Genomic DNA, 21,287 nt, shown 5'->3' with positions numbered 1-21,287 from the left:
TTTAAATATCACTCTTTGTTATATTTACACTAGAGGCCTGGTGCATTATATTCATGCACGGGTGGGGATCCCTAGGCCTGGCTGGCAATCAGGGCTGATCGGGGCCTTCCAGCTGCCGGTGGGGGCCTTCCTTCGTTTCATGCCGCCCCCTGGTGGTCAGGGCACATCATAGTGAGCAATCAAACTCCTGGTCTCCTGGTCGAACTCCCAAGGGGACACTTTGCATATTAGCCTCTTATATATATACTAGAGGCCCGATGCACAAAGATTCATGCAAGAATGGGCCTTCCTTCTCCTGGCTGCTGGCACCGCCTTCACTCTGGCTGGAGCTGCCTTTCTGCTCCAGCCCAGAGCCGCCTTTCCACGCTGGCCCAGAGCCACCTTTCCACCTTCCCACGCTGCTCAGAGGTCCAGAGCGGCTGGGGTGGTGCCGAACACCTGCATTGTCACCCTGGCAATGATGCAAGTGTCCCACCCCACCCCTGGCCGCTTGTCACCTGCGTATGCAAATTAACCCGCCATCTTTGTTGGGTTAATTTGCATACTCACTCCTGATTGGCTGGGGGCGTCGTGAAGGTACGGTCAGTTAGCATGTTACTCTTTTATTAGTGTAGACTAGAAGCCCAGCGCATGAAATCATGCAGCTCCGCCCACCCGCACAGCCTTGCCATGCTCACAGCCCCATCCACCCATGCGCGCCCCGCCCACCCACGCCGGTCTTTGGTCGTTATGGCATTAGGGCCACAGGCCTTTTATAATATAGATTAGAGGCCCAGTGCACAAAATTCGTGCATGGAGGGGGGGGTCCCTCAGCCTGGCCTGCACCCTCTCCAATCCAGGACCCCTCAGGGGATGTCCGACTGCCTCTCGCAATCCAGACCACTGGCTCCTAACTGCTCTCCTGCCTGCCTGATCGCTCCTAACTGCTCCCCTACTGGCCTGATCGCCCCTAACTGCTCCCCTGCTGGCCTGATCGCCCGCCCCTAACCGCCTCTGCCTCACCTTGCACCTGGGACCCAGGATTCCCTCCTCCAGCTGGTTGCAGGCACCCAGGACCTGGGACCCAGGCTTCCCTCCCTCTGGCCAGCCACAGGCACCCAGGACCCGGGCCGGCTTCGCCCGGGCTGGCCACAGCTGCAGGGGACCATGGGTGGGCGGCTTCGCCTGGGCTGCAGCCGCAGGTGCCCGGGACCACGGGGCAGGCGGCTTGTCCCTCTCCCAGGCTGCAGCCCCAGCTGCTGGTGCCTGGGACTGCGGGGCGTGTGGCTTGTCTCTCTCCTGGGCCAGGCCACAGGCACAGGCACAGCCGCTGGCGCCCAGGACCATGGAGTGTGCAGCTTGTCCCTCTCCTGGGCCCCAGCCCCAGCCGCTGGCACCCAGGATGGCAGTGTGGGCGGCTTATCCCTCTCCTGGGCTGCAGGTGTAGGCACAGCCACTGGTGCCCAGGACCACGGGGTGTGCGGCTTGTCCCTCTCCCAGACCATAGCCTGGCTGGTCCCCATTCCTCTCTCGCAAGCTCATTTGTGCCTGGCTGGTCCCCATTCCTCTCTCATGAGCTCATTTGTGCCTGGCTGGTCCCCATTCCTCTCTCGCGAGCTCATTTGTGCCTGGCTGGTCCCCATTCCTCTCTCGTGAGCTCATTTGTGCCTGGCTGGTCCCCATTCCTCTCTCCCCAGTGTTGAGTGTCTGAGCCGTTACTGCGTGATGGCGTGATGACCATTTGCATATTAGCTCTTTATTATGTAGGATAGATGATGGAATATGCTGACATTATTAAAAAGTTTTCTTGTGAAACTTGTTGCACCACTTATGTTTGACGTTTAGTGTTTTAAAAATAGAGGGGACAAAATTTTACCCTCACTATCATTCGGACCATGTGCCAAGCCACTGCCTGGCCCAGAACAGGACTTAATAAATGTTTGTTAAGTCCAATCATGTGAAAATGTACATACATATGAACAAGGATTTGGTGTAAAACAGAAAAGTAAAACCAGTGACTTGTAGCTGAGGTATTTATCACTTACCCTTGCCAGATCCACTGTTAGGGGTATCATGAGTGTCTCATTTAATCTCTGAAACTCTTCAGCTACAAGCTGAATCTGGCTGTACATTATCCATATACCTTACAGCAAGCATGTCAAACTCGTGGCCTGTGGGCCACATGCCTCATTTATTTGGCCCGTGTTAGCCTTTGAGTTTGACATGCTTGCCTTACAGTATATCACGGATGGTCCAGGCCCATGCAAGTCACTTCAAGTGGAGAAAGCAAACATCCAAACACAGAATTGCAACAAGGGCAGCCCCAGCAGCACATGCAAGGCACCAAAGAGCTGTACCTGGTGTCAGGTTAGAACCGAGACCTAACTAGAGTCTTTAAAGGGCTGCATTGCCAAGTGAACAAAAGGAAAAAGGACATTCCAAGAAGAGATGACTGCATATGCAAGACATGCGCCTGGTGGGGAAGGTGGGACCAGACTGTGAATGCTTTTTGGACCAGGCCCACACTTGGACAAGGGGAACCAGCAGAAGGGCTGAAAGAAGAAGGGGTCTGATCAGCTTTAGGCTTTCGAAAAGGTCACTTAGGTAACCATGCAGAGGTGAGTGGAAGATCAAGAAGCCTGAAGCAGTTCAAACAATGAAGACGTTTGCAGTAAGCAAGGGGACCAAGAGGCCGAGGCAAGAAGGGGCAAGGCTGGATTCCTGCATAGCTCAGAGGTAGGATGTTCAGTACCTGGATGTAAGGATAAGGGGCAGAGAAGCTGAGGTGACGCAGTTTCCAGCTTAATTAAATGGTAAGACTATTCACTAGGCATAGTTAGCATGATTGATTATCACGTGCAACCTGGACACCATGCCTCTCCTATGACCCACAGATCATAACAGCCCACCTTGCAGGTGAGGTGAAGTGACTTGCCCAAGGGTCCCCATCTGGTTGACTCCCAGAGTGAGTTTTCAACCATCAAACCAGACTGAGTTGGGGACTTCAGAACAGGTGAGTGTGAGAAGGGAAGGTGATGAGGCCAGATCTAGCTATGCTGTTTCAGGGATACTTTGGGGGCAATTTGCACCCCAGGCTACGAGAAAAAGAAATGAACAAGTAACAGGCAAATCTTTCAAGAAGCCTCCTGCTACTGCAAGAATGTGGTCTGGTGGGCAGGGGGGTGAATGGATGAGTAGCTCCCATCCCCAAAGCTCCGTCCAGAGCGCAGGGACAAGGCTCACTGAGCCTTCACTCTTCCTACCAGCCTGGCTGCAGATTCCAAAGAGGGGATGGGACCCATCCATCAGGTAAAGGGAGAGTCACCTGAATAAGGGCGAGGTTACTGTTGATGACTCGGTGTTGCTCCCTGGGGTCATCAATTTGTCCAGTGTTGGCCTAGTATGGGGAGAAAAGGGCAAAGGGTAAGTTTGCTTAGGCCCAAAGCCAGGGTCAATCCTTCCTGGAAAAAAAGGCAGTCTCTCAGGAGAGAAATCAGCAAATACCACTTCACTGACATCAGAACAAATTATTAACCAGCTTTCAAAAGAGTGACTGGGGAGTGGAGAGGTAAAGACACAGACAGGTACCTTTGAGAATCAGATGGTATCATGAACCATCTCTCCCATACCCAAGTGTGGAAACACACACACATGTATACATGCACACAAGCACACACAGGCATGCGTGTCACCCGCAATTTCAGGGCCACTTGACTCCCAAGTTCCTCCACACACGACAGGGGAGGAGGGCTCTGTGACCCTGGCCTGCGCCCTCTGACAGTTCTCTGGCCCCATTCTCCTGAAATTCCCTTCTTCCCACGCCAGTGGGACGTCTCAAAGAACCACCAACCTCCCAACCTCATCTCTGCAAATCATCCCATTTCAGAAACACATGCAAGTCCCTCTTCTCTTAGTATTAAAAAACAGGCTCAGAAAGATGACTTTCTCCTTTAAAGATGGTAGTCAGGTCCAAATATCATAGCAATTGCCAGCAAAAGTCAATACGTAGATAAGAAAAGATTTCAAAGCAAATGTACTGAGATCCTTTGTATTGAGTTCATTAAGTTCCTGAACTCCCAGGGGCAAAATATAATCACTTTTCTTTGTAAAAACAAGGAGAGTTTTTTTGTCATTAGCATGATGGACATTGGGGACATATCACAGAACTGTCCCAGGGCCTCAGTCAACTCTTCCACAGACAGACGAACACCCACCTCAGGGATGCTCGTAAGAACAAGGGAATAAGGTAGAGCAGAACAGCTGCAGGACCTCCCTTGCCTGGCTGACTTGTGCCAACAGTGGGATACCTGGATGCAGTAAGACTGCGTTTTGGGGTAAGAAAAGGCAGAGCAGTACCTAGAGTGGCCATTAGAGCAGTGGTTCTCAACCTTCCTAATGCCGCGACCCTTTAATACAGTTCCTCATGTTGTGGTGACCCCCAACCATAAAATTATTTTCGTTGATACTTCATAACTGTAATTTTGCTACTGTTATGAATTGTAATGTAAATATCTGTGTTTTCCGATGGTCTTAGGCTCTACAGCAGCGACCCACAGGTTGAGAACCACTAGCAGGGTCGCCTAAGACCATCGGAAAACACAGATATTTACATTACGATTCATAACAGTAGCAAAATTACAGTTATGAAGTAGCAACGAAAATAATTTTATGGTTGGGGGTCACCACAACATGAGGAACTGTATTAAAGGGTCGCGGCATTAGAAAGGTTGAGAACCACTTCATTAGAGGGACACACAGCTCCCACATCCATAAGACCAGTCACTGGTATATACCTCCAGGCAACACATTCTGACTCTCCCCCCAATCACCAGAGGTAGCCTGCTCTAAAGAAGGCAGCATTCTCGAAAACACAGAGTAAAAGGAGATCTAAAGTACAATTGTAAGAGAGTCAACTTCTGTTGTTTTAAGCCACTAAATTTGCAATACTTTGTTATAGCTGTAACAGGGAACCTGACATGGCCTTAAGACACAGAATGTATTCTCTTATGGGTCAGGTGGCCAGGGGTTTGCAATGAGTCTGATGGGGCTAAAATCATGGTGTCAGGAGAGCCTTGCTCTAGGGGAGTCTGTTCCTTTGCTTTTTCCAATAGGTAGAGCAACATGTTTTGGCTCATGGCTCTTCCTCCATCTTCAAAGTGGCAGAACATCTTCTCCTTGGACTCTGCTTCTCTCAGAGGCCTTCTCTTCTGTCTGAAACTTCCCTCTGCCTCCCCTACATAAGTGATGACACTGGGGTAATTCAGGATGCTCTCCCATCCAAGGCCCTTAACGTAATCACAACTGCAAAAACCCTGTCATACATCTTTGAGGGCTGTTGTTCAGCCCACACTCCTCACCTGTCTTTCCCGAGTCCTGCTCCAGACAGCCCCTCCCCCACCCTTTGCACCCCATCTAAAGCCATCACTCTTCTCTCATTTTCTTAAACACACCTCACTTCCTCTTGCCACAGGCCTTTTTCACATACTGGATTGGATATCCAATGGGCATCAGAGAGAGGAAAAGAATTTCAGTTACTGGGAGAGTTGGGAGAGGTGAGAAGAGGGGCACAGCTAGGGGCCTTGTTAGTCAGAGCCCACAGGAAACAACTCTGGTTGTGGGGCAGTCAAAAGCCCTTCCGCAGAACAAAACGCCTTCTAGAGATCATTACTTAATACCCTGTTTTCTCCATGACATCCTCCATCAGCCCTGTGGTGCTCATCATGGCTTCAGTGTGAATGCATGGAACTGGGCTCAGGGTCCAGGTGGCCGTGCAGAGGCAGCCCAAAGACTTGGGCACAGGGACACAGAGCCCTGCCTGGCATTGGGTTAAAGAAGAAACTCAGGGGCTGGGCCTGGACATACAGCAGTCCAGCTTGGCTAAACAGGGTGACGGGCTGGGAAGAGTGACCAAGTAGAGCATCGTGACAGAACAAAACTCAACAACACTTCTTTTTGGAGAGTCCAACCCACCCACCTACAAGCTACGTTGGGGAGACCTGGTGGTGCAGACATGTCCCTCCCCGAGGGGTAGGTGACCCAGATGTCCACTTACAGCTGTGGAGAGTCGTGATGCCAGTGTCATCTCCAGGTTCCCCTTCAGGCCCACTAAGGGTGGCACCAATGTCAACAGGTCTTTAACCTCCACAAACACGGGCCAGTGCTGGTGGGACAGAACAAGAAGCTCAATCCATACACACATAATGGCATATCTCGGACATTTCTTGAGAGCTTTTCACAAGTTACTCCTCACTCCCTGTAAAACAAATGAGTAAGACTAAATCATTTCCTTTTAAAAAAATGTTTTTATTGATTTTAGAGAGAGAGGAAGGTAGAGAGAAAGAGAGAGAAAGAAAGAAAGAAAGAAAGATCAATGAGAGAGAAACATCGATCAGCTGCCTCCTGCACGTCCCCTACTAGGGATCAAACCCACTACCTGGATGTAAGAATAAACAAGTCATCTTTTCTGTCAAATAACAGTTTAGACCAGCCTTGGGCAAACTACGGCCCGCGGGACGGATCCGGCTGTTCTATCCGGTTCTCTTGCTCTCCCCTCCGCTTTTTTACTTTGAATTTATATTAGTTCACACAAACACTTTATCCATGCTTTTGTTCCGGCCCTCCGGTCCAGTTTAAGAACCCATTGTGGCCCTCGAGTCAAAAAGTTTGCCCACCCCTGGTTTAGACAGCCACCATTTGGACTGCATGACTTGGCAGCCGCCATGTTGGCCGCATGGCTTGCAGCTCCCCTAGGGGCCGCCATCTTGAAACAGCAAAGGCCAACCCCTCCCTTTGAATTAGCCAATCACAAAAGACTGTGTGCCTGAGTTCCAATCAAGAGCAAGGGACAGGTCACGTACGTCAGGGATTATAAATCTCAAGCAGACTGCCTGCTCAGTGCGCGCACCCTTCTGCATAGAAGTAAAGATGTTTGCCCTGCTGCCTGGCTCCTGAGTATGTTTTGTGTTCTACCAGGACCCCTGACTTGGGGGGGCTTGCCTATTTCTAACACTGGGCATGTGCCCTTACCAGGAATTGAACCCGTGACCTCTGGGTGCATGGGATAACACTCAACCAACTGAGCCACATTAGCCAGGGCCTAAACAGTTACTTAAGTGGCTTTAAACTAAATACAAAATAATGATGAAGCTGTGAAATTTTCTCAGTACTATTCAGTGAACAGCAGTAGAGGCCTCAAAAGGTCCCTTTCTCTCTCTGGTCCTCAGAACCTGGGAAAATTGGGGGGAAGCTGGATTGAGCCTGTGGACACCCTTTGCTAGGTATGCACAATGTGTTTGTAGAAATAGGAATGAGTCACTAATTTCAAAGGTGGGAGATCCACATGAATTGGGAGAGTGGGGCTGAGAGTGGCACTGCTTTATCAAGGACAGGGCCTCCCAGGTGGCCCAGGCCTGCTGGTTGCTCCAGGCACCAAGGCTGAGCGCAAGTTGCTCTGGAGTATCATGTGGCGGGGCTCTGGATTTGTCTAAAGAGATAGAAGGCGCCTCCATAAAGGTCTCTATCAAACGTAAGAAAATAAAAACAAAAAGAATGAGAGGGGGAAAAAGTTTCCTCATGGATATGGACAACAGTGTGGTGAGTGTGAGGGGAGAGGCGTGAAGGTGGGAGAGGGCATAGAGAAGAGAGATACTAAAAAAATTTTTAAAAAAATGAAAGGGATGCATGTTTCAAGAAAACTAGAAAACAATTCTTTATGGAGTGGAAACTGTTCCAACCTATTTAACACGCAACTAGATTATTCCTCAATCAATTTGTAATGATTCTACTGACTTGTGTGAGCTCCCTGGCCCCCACAGTTATCTGTGACCCCTATACTAAAAGCTCCTCCTGGTTTTAGAATGCAAGAACTGAAAAAAACCCTACTTTGTCAGCTAGGAGATAGGAGGCCTGGGGATCCCCACTGCCTGAGACAAGAGCTGAATGAAGCTGTGCGGATCCACTCACTTCTGGGGCCTGGAGAGTCATCTATAAGGCAATCTGGAGGTGAAGGGACTGGGCCAGGGCATCTTCCACACACACCCCCCACCCACCCAAATATGTACTAGACTCAGCCTGTGTGACAAGCTCACCTCTGAGCTCTCCACACTGGCGCCTAGGACCATATCCCCGTCCTATGCTGACCTCTCTAATCTCTCCACCTTGACCTCCACTGAAGGCTCTTCCTCCTCCCAACCTTTTAATTTTTTAAAATGTAATTAAAGAATTTTATTTCCGCACCCCCAAAAAAAATTTTTTTTATTTCCTTTTTCCATATAGGAAAGCTACACGGTTAGAAATTTCACCAAAGTCTAATAACCCTTCATTTAAAATGGGCACAGGCTTTCAACTCTGCATAGTCCTCAGGTTGCTGGACAGTCTTGTGGGCTGATTTGACCAAACGAACACATTTTCTCTGGAAAATGCAGGGGCAATCTTTTTTAAGATTCCAATTTGGCAGCTGAGAAACACCATTTAAGGACAGATTGAACCAAGCCGAGGGAAGATCAGGCTGCCACCAGACCTCTGACTGCCCTGTGGCACACGTCCCACCCTGATTCACCCAGCCCATGCAAAGTCTGCTCCTGCCAACAGGAAAGCCCAGAGTTCGGGAGACCCGCGGGTGCAGACCTCCTGACGTAATCCTGACTTTCCTTCACACTTGGTCTTCAGTTGCCCTTTCTGTCCACATCCTCTCCTTTCCAAGGCTGGAGCTAACTTCCAGAGCCACCCCACCCTCCATCCACACAAACGGCCTGGAGGAGGTGAAGGCTGGACTGTGACCCTTCATGCAGGCGTCCCCACTTCTTGCAAGTGGCTGCTTGGGTGTGGGCTGGGACACATCGTGGCTCAGGAGATTTGAGACATCATGTCTAGACACATGAGGCATCACATAACCATGAGGGGTCTATTCAGGGACAAAGTCAACAGACGTAGAAGGTAAAGAAGAACGGTAGGACCCTGGATACTGGGTAGCACTGGTAATCCAGCGAGTGAACTAGCGCCGGAGCTGCCTGATCTGTAGACTTCTTTACAGAGATCAGAAATGGTTTAGTGACTTTGAGTTACGTTTTCTATTCCTTACAGCCAGAGCACCCTGGCTGATGCACTGGGTTCTGTGCTGGTGATTGCGACATCACTGGCTCAGATCTGCCTTCTGAGTGTCACACCTGTTGACCCAACTGCTAACTGAACCTTGATATCCCACAAGCCCCTCAAACTCAGGATTCTCAACTCAACCCTCCTCACCCAGCCCCCCATGCCCTGCTCCACCCACCCATTTCCAAGCATCCTTCCTGCTCTGCCAGCCAGGGCTTAATTAACCCCTTGTGTTCCCCAACATCCTGCCATCCAAATCTTTGTAAATGTCTTACATTCTGCCACTGCCCTCTCCAGCAACACTTTAAAGACATCTAGCCGAGGCACTAGGGAGGCTGAAATCAACCAGAAGTGATGACTCTTCACTTGTGAATCACGACCACAGCCTCCCAGCTTCCCCCTGGGGCCTGGAGCCGCACCCTCGGGTATCTCTGACCCTGCTGCCAGGGTTGAGTTTTGTTGCACGTAGATGACCATGGCACTCAGCCCTTTAGAACCCTTCATTGCCAATTCCACTCCTGGACATATACCCAATAGATATGAGTCCTTTTGCCCCCCCCCCCAAAAAAAATATACAAAAATGAACCTCTACCAATGGAGACCACCATAGCCCCTGGCTGGCCTGGACCCCCAGTCTGACCTCTCTCCCTTGTCTTCCCAAGGAAGAGCCCCACAAAGATTCCGGGGGTTGGAGGGAGTAGTGCCCATCACCCTCAGGTCACAACACAAGGTGCACTTGGTAATCCATCCTCACAGACCTGCAAGGTAGGTGCATTTATTAGTCCCATCTACAGATAGGGAAACTGAGATGGGGGACACTAAGGAGTTCTCTCAGATATTGAGCAAATGGCAGAGCCAGGATTCGAACTCCTCAGTCCCTGCCTAATGAGTCTGCATTCCCTGGAAGGAAAATGGTTTGAGCTCCGGGGACTAATGTGGCTCATGTGGGCTGATCTTCAGAGAGGGCTCAGAAGCTGTAAATCTCAGGCACTGGAGGATCCATCTGCCAGCACCACTGAGCCTCAAGACCTGGTTTAGGGGCTCCCTGCATCCCTACACCTGTCCTATCTGTGACGCCTGGGAACCCCAGTCCGCCCAATCCCAGGCCCCACACTGCCCCTCAGATGCCCAGTACGCACTTGGATGGTGTTCATCACCAGGCCGGCAGTCATCATGCCCAGACCCGAGAGCAGAAGGGGCACCACAATCTGGCACGTGATGGTGAAGGTAGTCTCAGGGAAGACCCCGTGGGGGGACCGGGTGAGCTCACAGCTGAAGCCTCGCAGCTTCTTGCCCTGAAAGCGGAACTCCAGATTCAGCTGGGTGACCACCATGGTCAGGCTGTCAAGCAGTCCCAGAAGCAAGACGTCCAGGCCCAGGAAGCCCTCCGTCCTCTGTCCTCCTCAACCTCAGTGAGATACGTTTCCTAAGAAGTCCGCACAGGTAGGAAGGCCAGGTGCCCTGCGTCTGTGGAAGGTTCCCCAAGTGCACCTCAGCCAGAGTCAGAGCAAACAAGTGAAGAGAAAAGGCCTGTGTGACTCAGCCTCATCTGGGGCCTAAGCCAGCTCCTGCTGTCCATCTGATCTCTGCAGATAAGGTTTTCTTCAGAGTGTCTGCTACGTCAGCCGGGACCTCCCTCGGCTAGCCTGCCACAAGAATGCTCTCTGTCCCTCGGCACGACCTTGACAGCATCCAGCCCTCTGGCCCACGCTGGCTCTGGCTGGATTCACAGATGGAGACATGTGAGGCCTGGCCTTGGCAAGGGCCACGCAAAGGCCTGCCTACCTTGGTATGTGTGCCCTGGGCAGCCTCCACTCTTGGCAGATAAGATTCTAGACAATCTCAGCATGAGGAACCCACGCCTCAGGCCAGGTCTACAGCCCTCTTAGGGTCTGCAGGTCCCCAAGATACACCTGGGGTCACCTCGACTTTGATGTCCAGGGGGTCATGGGCACACAAAGGAACTGTGTTCAGGGGAATCACAGCCTTATTCTTTCAAGGGCCCAGGAGATTTGTAAACGTGCTTCCAAAGGGACCACATTCTCATCTGCTACAAAGGTCCGACCAACCCAGTCCAGGAGAAAGGGCTGGGCTGCCACCTGACTTCCAGTAATTCTGTTACTGTTGGGCATGTCCATCATGCATTCTACGGGTGCCAGGCTGGAGCAGGGATGAAGGCCATAGCCAGCAGAAGCCCAAAGCTGAGGGTCAGGTGCACACTCACCTACGGACTGAGGACCTTACCTAAACCAGGCCCTGGTGTAGGCCTCACCTCCTGTTCCTAAACCACAGCCCCCTTGGGCACTTAACTGGTTTCCCTGTCTATCCCATGCTCAAGTCCCATCCCTTTAGCCTGAGGTTCACAGCCCTCACAAGTCTAGATTCTACAACCTCTCCTTGCCAATTCCAGTCAAACATCTCCAATAACTGTTTCCTTCAAGCCCTAGATATTCCTCTCACTGCATCTTTCCTCACACCATTCATTCACTCACTCAGTCAACAGATATTTTTAAACCCCTCCCAAACATAAGGAGCCAAACATAGGAAGCTCTAAATTTCATTGGCATTCCTTCCATTGAGAGTTGGAGTTCTGTCTCCTCCCCTTCAATCTGTGATTGCTGGACCAGTAGAACTCAGTGGAAGAGACACTGTGCCAGTCTGGTTCTGGGCCCAGACCTTGAGAAACTGACAGCTTCTACTTCCCATCTCTTGAGATGTTCCTGCTTGAAACCCAGCCACCATGCTATGCAGAAGCCCAAGCAGTCACATAGAGAGGCCACATAGAGGGGTTCCAGCCAAGAGCCCCAGCTGAGGTTCCAGTTGACAGCCAGCTGCAACTGTCATGTCACGTGAACTATTTTGGAGTGCCTAGCAAGTCACCCCTACAGATGTTGCATTGAACAGCCAGCCAGTCTCACCTAAAGCCCTGCAGATTCATGATCAAACTGAGTGACTAGCTTCAAACAGCCACAAAAGTTTGGTATGGTTTGTTGCATAGCTGCACACCATAGAAGACAATTCCTGCAGACCCTGCCCTGGACCATGCCTGCGCTCACATGGCTCCTTCTGCAGCTCCACACGTGGCCCAGTGGAGGCACCTTCTTATCTTTGAGGCCTTGCTAGCTTCCTGGACACAGCCTAACATATCCTTCCCCAGAATTCCCAAAGTACTTTTTTTTTTAATCTGTCTGATGGTAAGTCCACTTAATGAAAGCATGAACTACACAAAAATCTACTCTCCTTTCCTGGACTGTGCTCCTCTTGAGAAGGGAGTCTAACGAACTCACTACTGCAATCTTCACAGCACAGAAAATTATTCATTAACTTACTCCACAGATTAGTACTTAGGGCCTAATATTTGCCAGACTCTGATCTAACGGTCTAACAGATGTGGTGCATCTGTCAGTGGAACGGATATGTACTGAGCTTTCCGGTGTAGTAGATCATCATAAAAAGGAAAATGCAATTATAACCTGGGAAAAGTTCTCGGAAGGAAAGTCAAGAAATGCTGAGTGCATAGAGCAGAATCAACTACACACATGCACTAAATGGCCAGCAAATGAATGAACAAATGAATGAAAGAATGATAGATCTTCAGTTTCTCCTGCTTCTCAATGCCCTTTAACAAGGAATCATTTCATGTTAAATCAATCACCAGACTCTCAAAATACCTCCAGATGCTTACCAGCAAGTACTGCCTTCCGTAGGCCCTGAAAGCGTCACCCCAGTTAGTATCAGAGGCAGGACTAAGACCCTTAGCTCTTGACTCCCAGTGCAGACTGCCCCCACTGCCCTCCCCTGCTGAACACTTCCTGACCCTTTCGCCTGTACCAGTAGGAGGCTGAGATAAATGGTGTGTTTCTGAGAAAACAGGTGCAGAAGTTATCTGGTTTAAGGGAGCTAACCAGTTTAAAACAAAACCCCTCTCAGCTGGCCTGAGACACTGACCACACCACTCCCGAGGCACACTGCTGGAGACGCCCCAACAAGCAATCACTTTCTTCTGACCTTGGCGACTCCTGCACTTTCTTTATAGCTTTGAATGTGTTCAGACATCATAATACAATGTCAACACACACAGCAAGACCATGAACCATTCTCATCAGTACAGAAGATATGGAAACAGATAATCACTTACACAATTTCATATAGAGATTCCTGATTAAGCAAGTTATAAATCATTACAAAAATGTTTCTCAGTTTTAAAAAATCAAGCGAGAAATTAAGATAAATACACACACACACAGACATACAATCAGTAAAAAGTTCAGAAAGATATATACCAAAGTGCTCAAAGTAGTTATGTTTGAGTGGCATAATTATAAGTGACCTTTATTTTATAATTTGCTATATATTCTATTGTGATTTTTTGCTTTTATAACCATCAACTGTCACCAAAAATAAATAAAAGATGTCATTATGTGAGAACAATTACTTTCCTTGAAACTTGAGAACAAAATATGTCAACACAGTTTATTGGGTCATAATCCAAAAAAAAAAAAAAAATCAAGAATGTGATTTTAAAAATAGTTCAGTAGCACAGTGGAAAATCTCCAGAGAGCTTAAATTGGATTCCAGGGCTGTACCAGGTAGTGGTGAAATCTGGGTCAAGCATCAGGTGGATTTCTGGGTGACTTGTAACAAGTCCCTGCCCCTGTGGGCCTCTAACCACTCAGCCTCCAGCATGAGGGCGGGACTGCATCAGTGGTTTTCAGTCCACAATGCCATCAGAACTACCTGGGAGCTCCTAAAATGTGCAGCCCCACCTCAGGGCAGACCAATGAATCAGAGCCCCAGGCCTGTGGCATCTGAACCACTCCGCTATGCCAACACCCCTTGGTTTTTAGGGTGTGTGTCATTGCAGGACAGTTAGGAGGTGCCGAGGGCAGGCAGAGGGCTCTGGAATGCATATTGCCATTCCTAGCTTTCACTTCTTATTCTTCAGTGAGAACTGCTCTTATTACCAGGAGTACACCTTCCAAACGGCCTCCTATTCCTTTCGTGGGTCACCTTGAGCCTTGGCTGATTCTGAGCCAAATGGTCATTCTTAAAGGCCTGAATTCTTTCCCATCCTATTAGGTCCTCAGAAATCAAGCCAATTACATTTTCAATAACAGGAAAAGTTCTTTATTTTCTGCTTCTTTGGCTAGGCAGACCTACCCACAAGTAAAAATGGACTGAGTCTCTCGCTCCCACCCCTGTCCAACTTACTCTCATGAAGTTTCTCCAAGCAGCTCCTTCAGGTCACTCAGGCCTCCTTCCAGCATCTCCTCCTCAGAAAGGCCTTTTCGGACTCCCCTGAAGCCTACCACCCAGCTCTATTTTCATCATAGCCCTTACTGCCATCTGACATTGACTTAAGCATCTACTGTCTGTCATTGATTATTGCCTTCTACACAGGCCCTGACCAGGGCCTGGCCTGGGGAAGAGCCTGCAACCAAGATATGTGCCCTTGTCCAGAATCGAACTCGGGACCCTTTGGTCCACAGGCTGATGCTCTATCCACTGTGCCAAACCGGCTGGGGCTCCCCACTCGATTTTGACAGCCATGAGAGCAGGGCCTGGCCGTCGTATCCACCCTGGCGTCGTCCAGCATAGTGCTGGCCCATGGTACACATACTCATGTTGCATGAATGATCCTATATAATAAAGGGTAATATGCAAATTGACCCTAATGGCAGAATGACCAGAACAACCGCTTGATCAGTCACTATGAAGAACACTGACCACCTCTCGGTCCCTTTCCCAGGCCGGCAGGCTCCCATTGCCCGATGGTGAACGGGCAACGGGGGGTGGGTGGCGGGGGATGCCAGTGGTGCCAGGCCAAGGCCCCTGCCCTGCCAGTCGCCCCACACACAGAGGGCGACCCACAGCGGGGGTGGGGCCGGCAAGCGGGCAGGAACAGCTGACCTCTTGGTCCCTCCCCCCGGCCATCAGGCTCCAATCGCCCAATGGTGAATGGGGAACCAGGGGTGGGTGGTGGTGGGGGGCAGGGCTGGCTGTGGGCAGCTGGGGAAGATGGCCCTGATCACAGGCCAGGCCTAGGGATCGTACCCACGCACGAATTTCGTGCACTGGGCCTCTAGTTAATGAATAAACAAATAAACAGAATCATAGAAACAAAGAGAAAAAGAAACTCAGTCAGCCTTTCATACGGTTGAGTGGTGTCAAGCCTAAGATTATTATGATTTGCTGCCTTGACATCTGGTGAAACCATGGCCTCATTGCAACTTCCCCTCCCTTCTCTGCTTGCAGCAGATAAGGTCCCCTAGCTAAGCAATGCTTTTTATCAGGGGGACCAGGCACAGTTCCCGATTATCCCAGTGGGTTTTAGTTCCTGCCAGCCCATGAGATTATTCAAACAAGCTAATCTCACCCTTCCCCAGAACCAGTGGGCACCTCACACTATTGTTACTACACAGCCTGCCTCCCACAGCCCCTGGCAATTTGCTCAGCTCCCAAGCACAACCTGTGTGGCCCTGAGTGGTAGGCAGTGTCCTTCTCCCCCAGGCTGTGAGGACTGTGACTGACCAACTCAGTGATCTCATCTGTCCAGTGCTGGGGTCATGGGTCCAGTCAACCCTCTAGCACTAAGGCAGGAATCCCTCTCACCAATTAAGTCAAGAAGAGGCTTTCAAAACCACAGCGGGCATCATGAGCAGGAAAGCCCAGCCCTGACCTAAGACTCTGATCAGCTCTCACTAATTGCTCTTCGCTGACTAACCATCTCCTGACACAACGAAGGCTGCCTGGGATGGAGCCGCTAATTGCTGGTCAGCTTGTGCACTAGCCTTTTCCTCGTGCAGTCATCTCTCCTGGGCACTGTCGTCTCCTCCCACCCTGAAGTGTCATCCCAGCCCCCAAGGCAAGGACTATTGTTAACCGACCATATCCCGATATGAGGTGTCTCCAGGTATGGTTTATGTCTGACTTATAAATTGGCTTTGACAAAATGGAACTCCATGGACCCCCCCACCCCTCAATTAAAATAGTTAATACAGCCCAATGTAAGCTAACATAGGGCCTTCAAGGACTGATACTTTTCATATAAAACCTACTTAGTGAAGGTCTGATTACCACCTTTTAAAAGTGCTTCTTCTTTTAAAAGTCCAGTTTGGCCTGTTCTTAAACTTGGAAAGAATATAATGTGCTTTAGCATGTTTGACCACAACCATAATGCAGTGGTTCCATCCAGTGAGACCTAAAATCCAATGTTATTGAGATTACTGACTCCATCCAATCAGCAACCAGTAAATATTTTGCTACTACAGACTTGGCTAATATGTTCTGTTCAGTGCCTATTTCAACAGCCTCTCAGCCACAGCTGATCTTCAGCTCTGACGGGACACGATGCATCTTTTCCAGGCTTCTCATGGGCCACCTCACCAGCTCTGCCATCACACAGACTTTGCAGGCAAGATCTTAACTGCATGCACCTTTCTCCAGGAGCATAGGTCTGACAATACCCTGTGGCCATCCATCTCCAAGAAGACTCACTTGAACACATCCATTGAAGTCATCCAAATACTCACACAGGAGCTCGCAAGAAAAGGATGGGCTATTGTCCCACATGTGGGGCAATTTGCCACCTTGGTCAAATTCCTAAAAATTATTTGGTACATTGAGGGCAATTCGATCCTCGGTACTGTCATAAAACAGCCATTGACCTCTCAGCATCCACAATGCCCGACATCTTTCAGTCCTTTTTGGATTCTGGAGGCAATGCAGTCCGCATCTACACATTTCACTGATGCTGACTGATGCTGTCACTTCAAAGCAGCCTGCAGTGAATGAGCACCTCCAACAAGAGGCTCTAGAATCTGTCCAAATTAAGATCAGCAGGCACTCTCATCAGTGCCCTCAGGGACTCTTTCACGGTAGAAAGAGACTTTAGCAACCTCCACTTATGTTTCCTGGAGTCTCTGGACCACCTACAATAAGTCACTCAAGGGGTTCTGATACAAGAAACTGCCCTCTTGCCTGCACTACACATCAACAGAGCATTGATTGCTGGATGCATACTGCGCACTCCTGGAAAGAGAGGCTCTCACAGGCCCTGGCCCTTGACCCTCAGTACCCAGATGCTCACTGAGCCTTGGGAGGCACAGCTACCCAGGCCTCGTCTGGCGTATCCTACCTGCAGGAGGGGGTGGCCTCCCCTGTCCTGTCTCTTGCCAGATGCCACAGTGCCAGAGGGGGTCACCCCTCCCCCAGGCTCCTTGGCTATGTGGGGACCCCCCCCCCCCTTGAGATCCACTGAGTAAGCAGTGTTGACAAGAAACGTCCAAACCCATAGAGAATTTTTGTAAGTTTATTTGGGCCTAAATGAGGACATGTGCTGGGGAGCAAGGTCTCAAATGCTCCCAAAAGTAACAGTTTTGTAGATTCTTTCATGCATTTGAAATTAAGGAGGGACATAAGGAAGACTGGAGAGAGCAGAGCAGCGATTGGACTGTAGGATCATTAAAATTATGTACTCTCATTGGGGTTATTACCCACTCCGAGGGGTAGTTACTTCTGGTATTTCAAAGGTGTGTTAACCTAGAAGCACAAGAACAATGGACAGAGCTGGCTTAAAACCTTTCACCAAAGAAGCTATACGCCTGGGGCGTGACTACCCACCATGGCTGCCCAGTTAGGAATTTATGATCCAGTGACCCTGTGAGATTATTCTCCATAGAACCCCTCTTTCGTCCACAGCAACCATGGAGTTTGAACACTCACAGCTGGTATTACCACCACACTGCATGATGGAGTGCAGTGACATGCTGATGTCTCTGGTAAAGGACAACCCACCGGATGGTCAGCATAGGTGACCAAACATTAGCACCAGACGCCCTGCCAGGAAATGGCTCCATCTGTACCTTTCACAAACTCCTTGGCCACTGCCTCATAGTGTACCTTTTATAGGTGAGGAACTGTAGGAACGCTTGCCTCAAAGACACCCAAAAAACAAATCAAGGTCACACATGTCTCTACATATACTAAGGCCACAATACAAGGCCTCCCCAGTACACTCCTTGCCGTCATTGGAGTTCCGACATTACTGACAGTGTGGGCTCCCCTTTCAATTCTCAAAAGGCACAATGGGGCTCTACAAGGAGGCACTCGGTACACCCCCCCCTCCCCACACACCCGGGAGGCCAGCTGAATCGAGAGGCATAACTGAGTTCTCAAATAACTCCTATTTGTCGACATATGAACATCCAAACCTGTAGAGAATTACTGCAGGAGTTTATTTAAACCAAACTGAACACCTATGCCGGGAGCCAGATAGCAAATGCTCTGGAGAAGAACAGTTTCGCAGCTTGTTTTATTCATTTAAAATTAAGGGGGGGCGGGGGCGCTCTTCCTCTTGGGAGCATGCCCCTGCCATCTCCTTCCCCTTCTGCTCCCTCTCCCCTTCTTCCTCCCGGGTGCGTTACCCTTGCCTTTCTCTCTCCTAAGCTCCAAGGGCCCTTCTTTTGCTTCTGTAGCTTGTTTCCTGAGCCCACACCGCCCAGCTGGCTCACTTCTTCAACCTCTGTAACTTTTTAAATAAACTTTCTCTTATCATCTGGGAAAAAAATTAAGTAGGGAACTGAAGGAACATTACATGAAGGTGGAAGAAAGCAAGGTGACAAATTGGATTACAAGAGTTAACAGAGTAAGTGCTCTCTTGAAGTCGGTTGCAGTTTATTTCAAAGGTGTGTTGATCTAGATGCAGAAACAATGCACAGGGCTTATTTAAGGCAAAGATAAACCTTTTACTAAAAGTTATAGGCCTGGGGCAAGACTACTCACTATGACCTGCCCAGTTAGAAGTTTATGATCAGATCATCCTATGAAATTACTTTCCATTGAACCCCTGTTTTATCCACATATTTAAATTACACAGCGGCAACCCCACTGAGGCAAACAATAAGTCTGGCATTGATTAATGTGGATTGATGCTCCCTGGAGATAGACACTCCTTGCACCCCCAGTCCCACAGGTCTCTAAACTGAAGTTATTGGCCACAAAGGGGAACCCACATAGTTAGTTCATCATGGGGCCCTCTCCTTCCTGGTCCAGAGCCTGCTTAGCCTTGGTTACGTTTAGTCTCTGTCACCAATAACTGAAAGAATCTTTACTAATTTATAGGAAAGTTGTATTTGAGAAGAGGAGGCCCTACCCTATGTTCCTCAAGCTGGGCCCAACATGTAGCTGCCTACTCTTTAGGGTGACATTAGGCAGTGCCCCCAACACCATCATCCCCATTTAGTTCCCACTTACCTGGAAATAGTTCAAAAGTATGCCAGCCCCAGACAGTCCCAGGCCTGCAAACACGAAGGGCACTGTCACCTGAAAGCCAATGGACAAGGCAGTCTCCTTGCTGAGTTCAGTCTCCAGTAGTTTAGAGGTCACCCTTTGGCTCTCAGGGACAGTCAGAGGCCCATCTTCTGAGGCTGCAGGGAGTCTTCCTGTGCTGAGGGCGGGTGGCAGCCCCAGCTCCTCTGGCCTCCGCTGTCGGGTCTCTGTCCCATCCATGTGAGCACAGCTGAGTCTCTGGCAGCCTGCACCTGGGAGACACAAAGCAGCAGGGATGGTAGGGCAGAGTTCCTGACCCCCAACAGAGCTGATACCCGGCAAGTCCTCAGGCCTTTCTAACAGAGGCTGGCATCATTCCAGTCAATCCACAGCCCTTCACTTGGTGCCTGCTCTACATGGCCTCCTGCAACCCCAGTTTACACACATTTTTATTTAATAGCACATGTTTGAGAAAAAAACACATACATACAAAAGACAGCATTAAAATACATGAATTATAACCAGCAAAACCGGGGGTATAAGGACTTCTCAAAATTCTCTCTTTCATAAAAGCAACAGGAAAATTGTCAGAAGTAACTTTTTCGGAACTCTGAAAATTAATCAAAGGCATGCAGCAACACAGATTATTTTAAAGTATATTTTTATTGATTTCAGAGAGAGGAAAGGGGAGGGAGAGATAGAAGCATCAATGATGAGAGAGAAACATGGATTGGATTGGCTGTCTCCTGCACGCCCTCTACTGGGGACTAAGCCTGCAAACTAGACATGTACTTTGACTGGAATCGAACCTGGGACCCTTCAGTCCGCAGGCTTCAGTCCAGAGACTGTCCACTGAGCCAAACCAGCTAGAGCAACACAGATTTATTCAAGAGAAAATGCTGAATCTCAGCAAGAACAGCAACACTGTAATGTCCATAATGTTTCAACTTGCCTATTCCCATCCCCTGCTCTCCCCCTCTGCAGCAGCCTTAAAAACCTTAAAAAGAGAGGGAGGGAATAGAATGGGCTAGAGCTACTTCAAAGCCTCATTCCCAAAGAATTTTCATTATTTGACCTACCAGGTGGTTCACTGGAAGATGCCACTTGTAGACAGCCTGATTTCATGGGATTCATAGGTCACTTAGCATAAAAAGCCTTTTCCCTAGAGGACATTTGTTGAACACAAAAACAATTTGTGGCTGCCTGAGACAGTAGATAATAGTTGGGATAAACAATACACTAATTGAAACCTAAAAGGAAAAGCTAGGGAATAAGATGCCTATACAGACTTTAAAAGTTCCTACACATTTGGGGGAATCTAAAAGGCCACTCATATTGAGCTGAGCATATGTTCAGGAAATACCTGCAAAGGCCCTGAGCATCTCACCCCTGGAGAATTGGGAGGCTCTGCACAGGCAGAAAGTGGAGGGAAGGCAGAGTCGTAATGACCTGACTGAATGTTAAAGGTGTGCCCCAACAGCAAACACAGCCCCTTGGCAAAGACGCAGAGACTTACAGGTTCCGGGCACAGTGATCAAGGAAATCTCTAACCAATCATTACCTGACCACTAAACAGAGACTTCAGTGACCACAGGTAATAAGGAATACACACTAAAGAATTAGTTCAGAAAAGTTACTAAACAAATAACAACTACAACAAACAGCAGTAATATGAAACCCGCAGAAGGGAGAATCTGATTTCCAGAGTCAACAGTGTGTCAACCAAAACCAAAAAAAAATCAACAAGCCCGGCCAGCATGGCTCAGTGGTTGAGCATCAACCTATGAACCAGGAGGTCACGGTTCAATTCCTGGTCAGGGCACATGCCCGGGTTGCAGGCTCCATCCCCAGTGGTGGGTGTGCAGGAGGCAGCCAATCAATGATTCTCTATCATCATTGATGTTTCTATCTCTCTCTCCCCTCCTCTCTGAAATCAATATATATAT

General features: G+C 49.3%; 1 protein-coding gene across 3 annotated transcripts in view; it reads right to left on the bottom strand.

Moving 5' to 3' along the window:
- The window catches only part of SLC41A3 (solute carrier family 41 member 3), a 38,942-nt gene that overhangs the window by 14,558 nt on the left and 3,097 nt on the right, over window positions 1–21,287 (bottom strand). The window contains exons 2-4 of one of the 3 annotated variants that reach the window (XM_080685002.1): window positions 19,327–19,613; window positions 6,032–6,139; window positions 3,305–3,376 (exon numbers count right to left, since the gene is read on the bottom strand). In XM_080685002.1, coding sequence (XP_080541128.1) covers window positions 3,305–3,376; window positions 6,032–6,139; window positions 19,327–19,581 — 435 coding nt within the window. In that variant the 5' untranslated portion in view covers window positions 19,582–19,613. The remainder of the gene's footprint in view (window positions 1–3,304; window positions 3,377–6,031; window positions 6,140–19,326; window positions 19,614–21,287) is intronic. The other 2 variants (XM_080685003.1, XM_080685004.1) reach the window with 2 other exon arrangements.

This window comes from Plecotus auritus, assembly GCF_963455305.1.
Source record: "Plecotus auritus genome assembly, chromosome: 8".
Lineage (NCBI taxonomy): Eukaryota > Metazoa > Chordata > Mammalia > Chiroptera > Vespertilionidae > Plecotus > Plecotus auritus.
The sequence above is the reverse complement of the archived record's forward strand: the minus strand, read 5'-3'. Positions and strand labels throughout refer to the sequence as shown.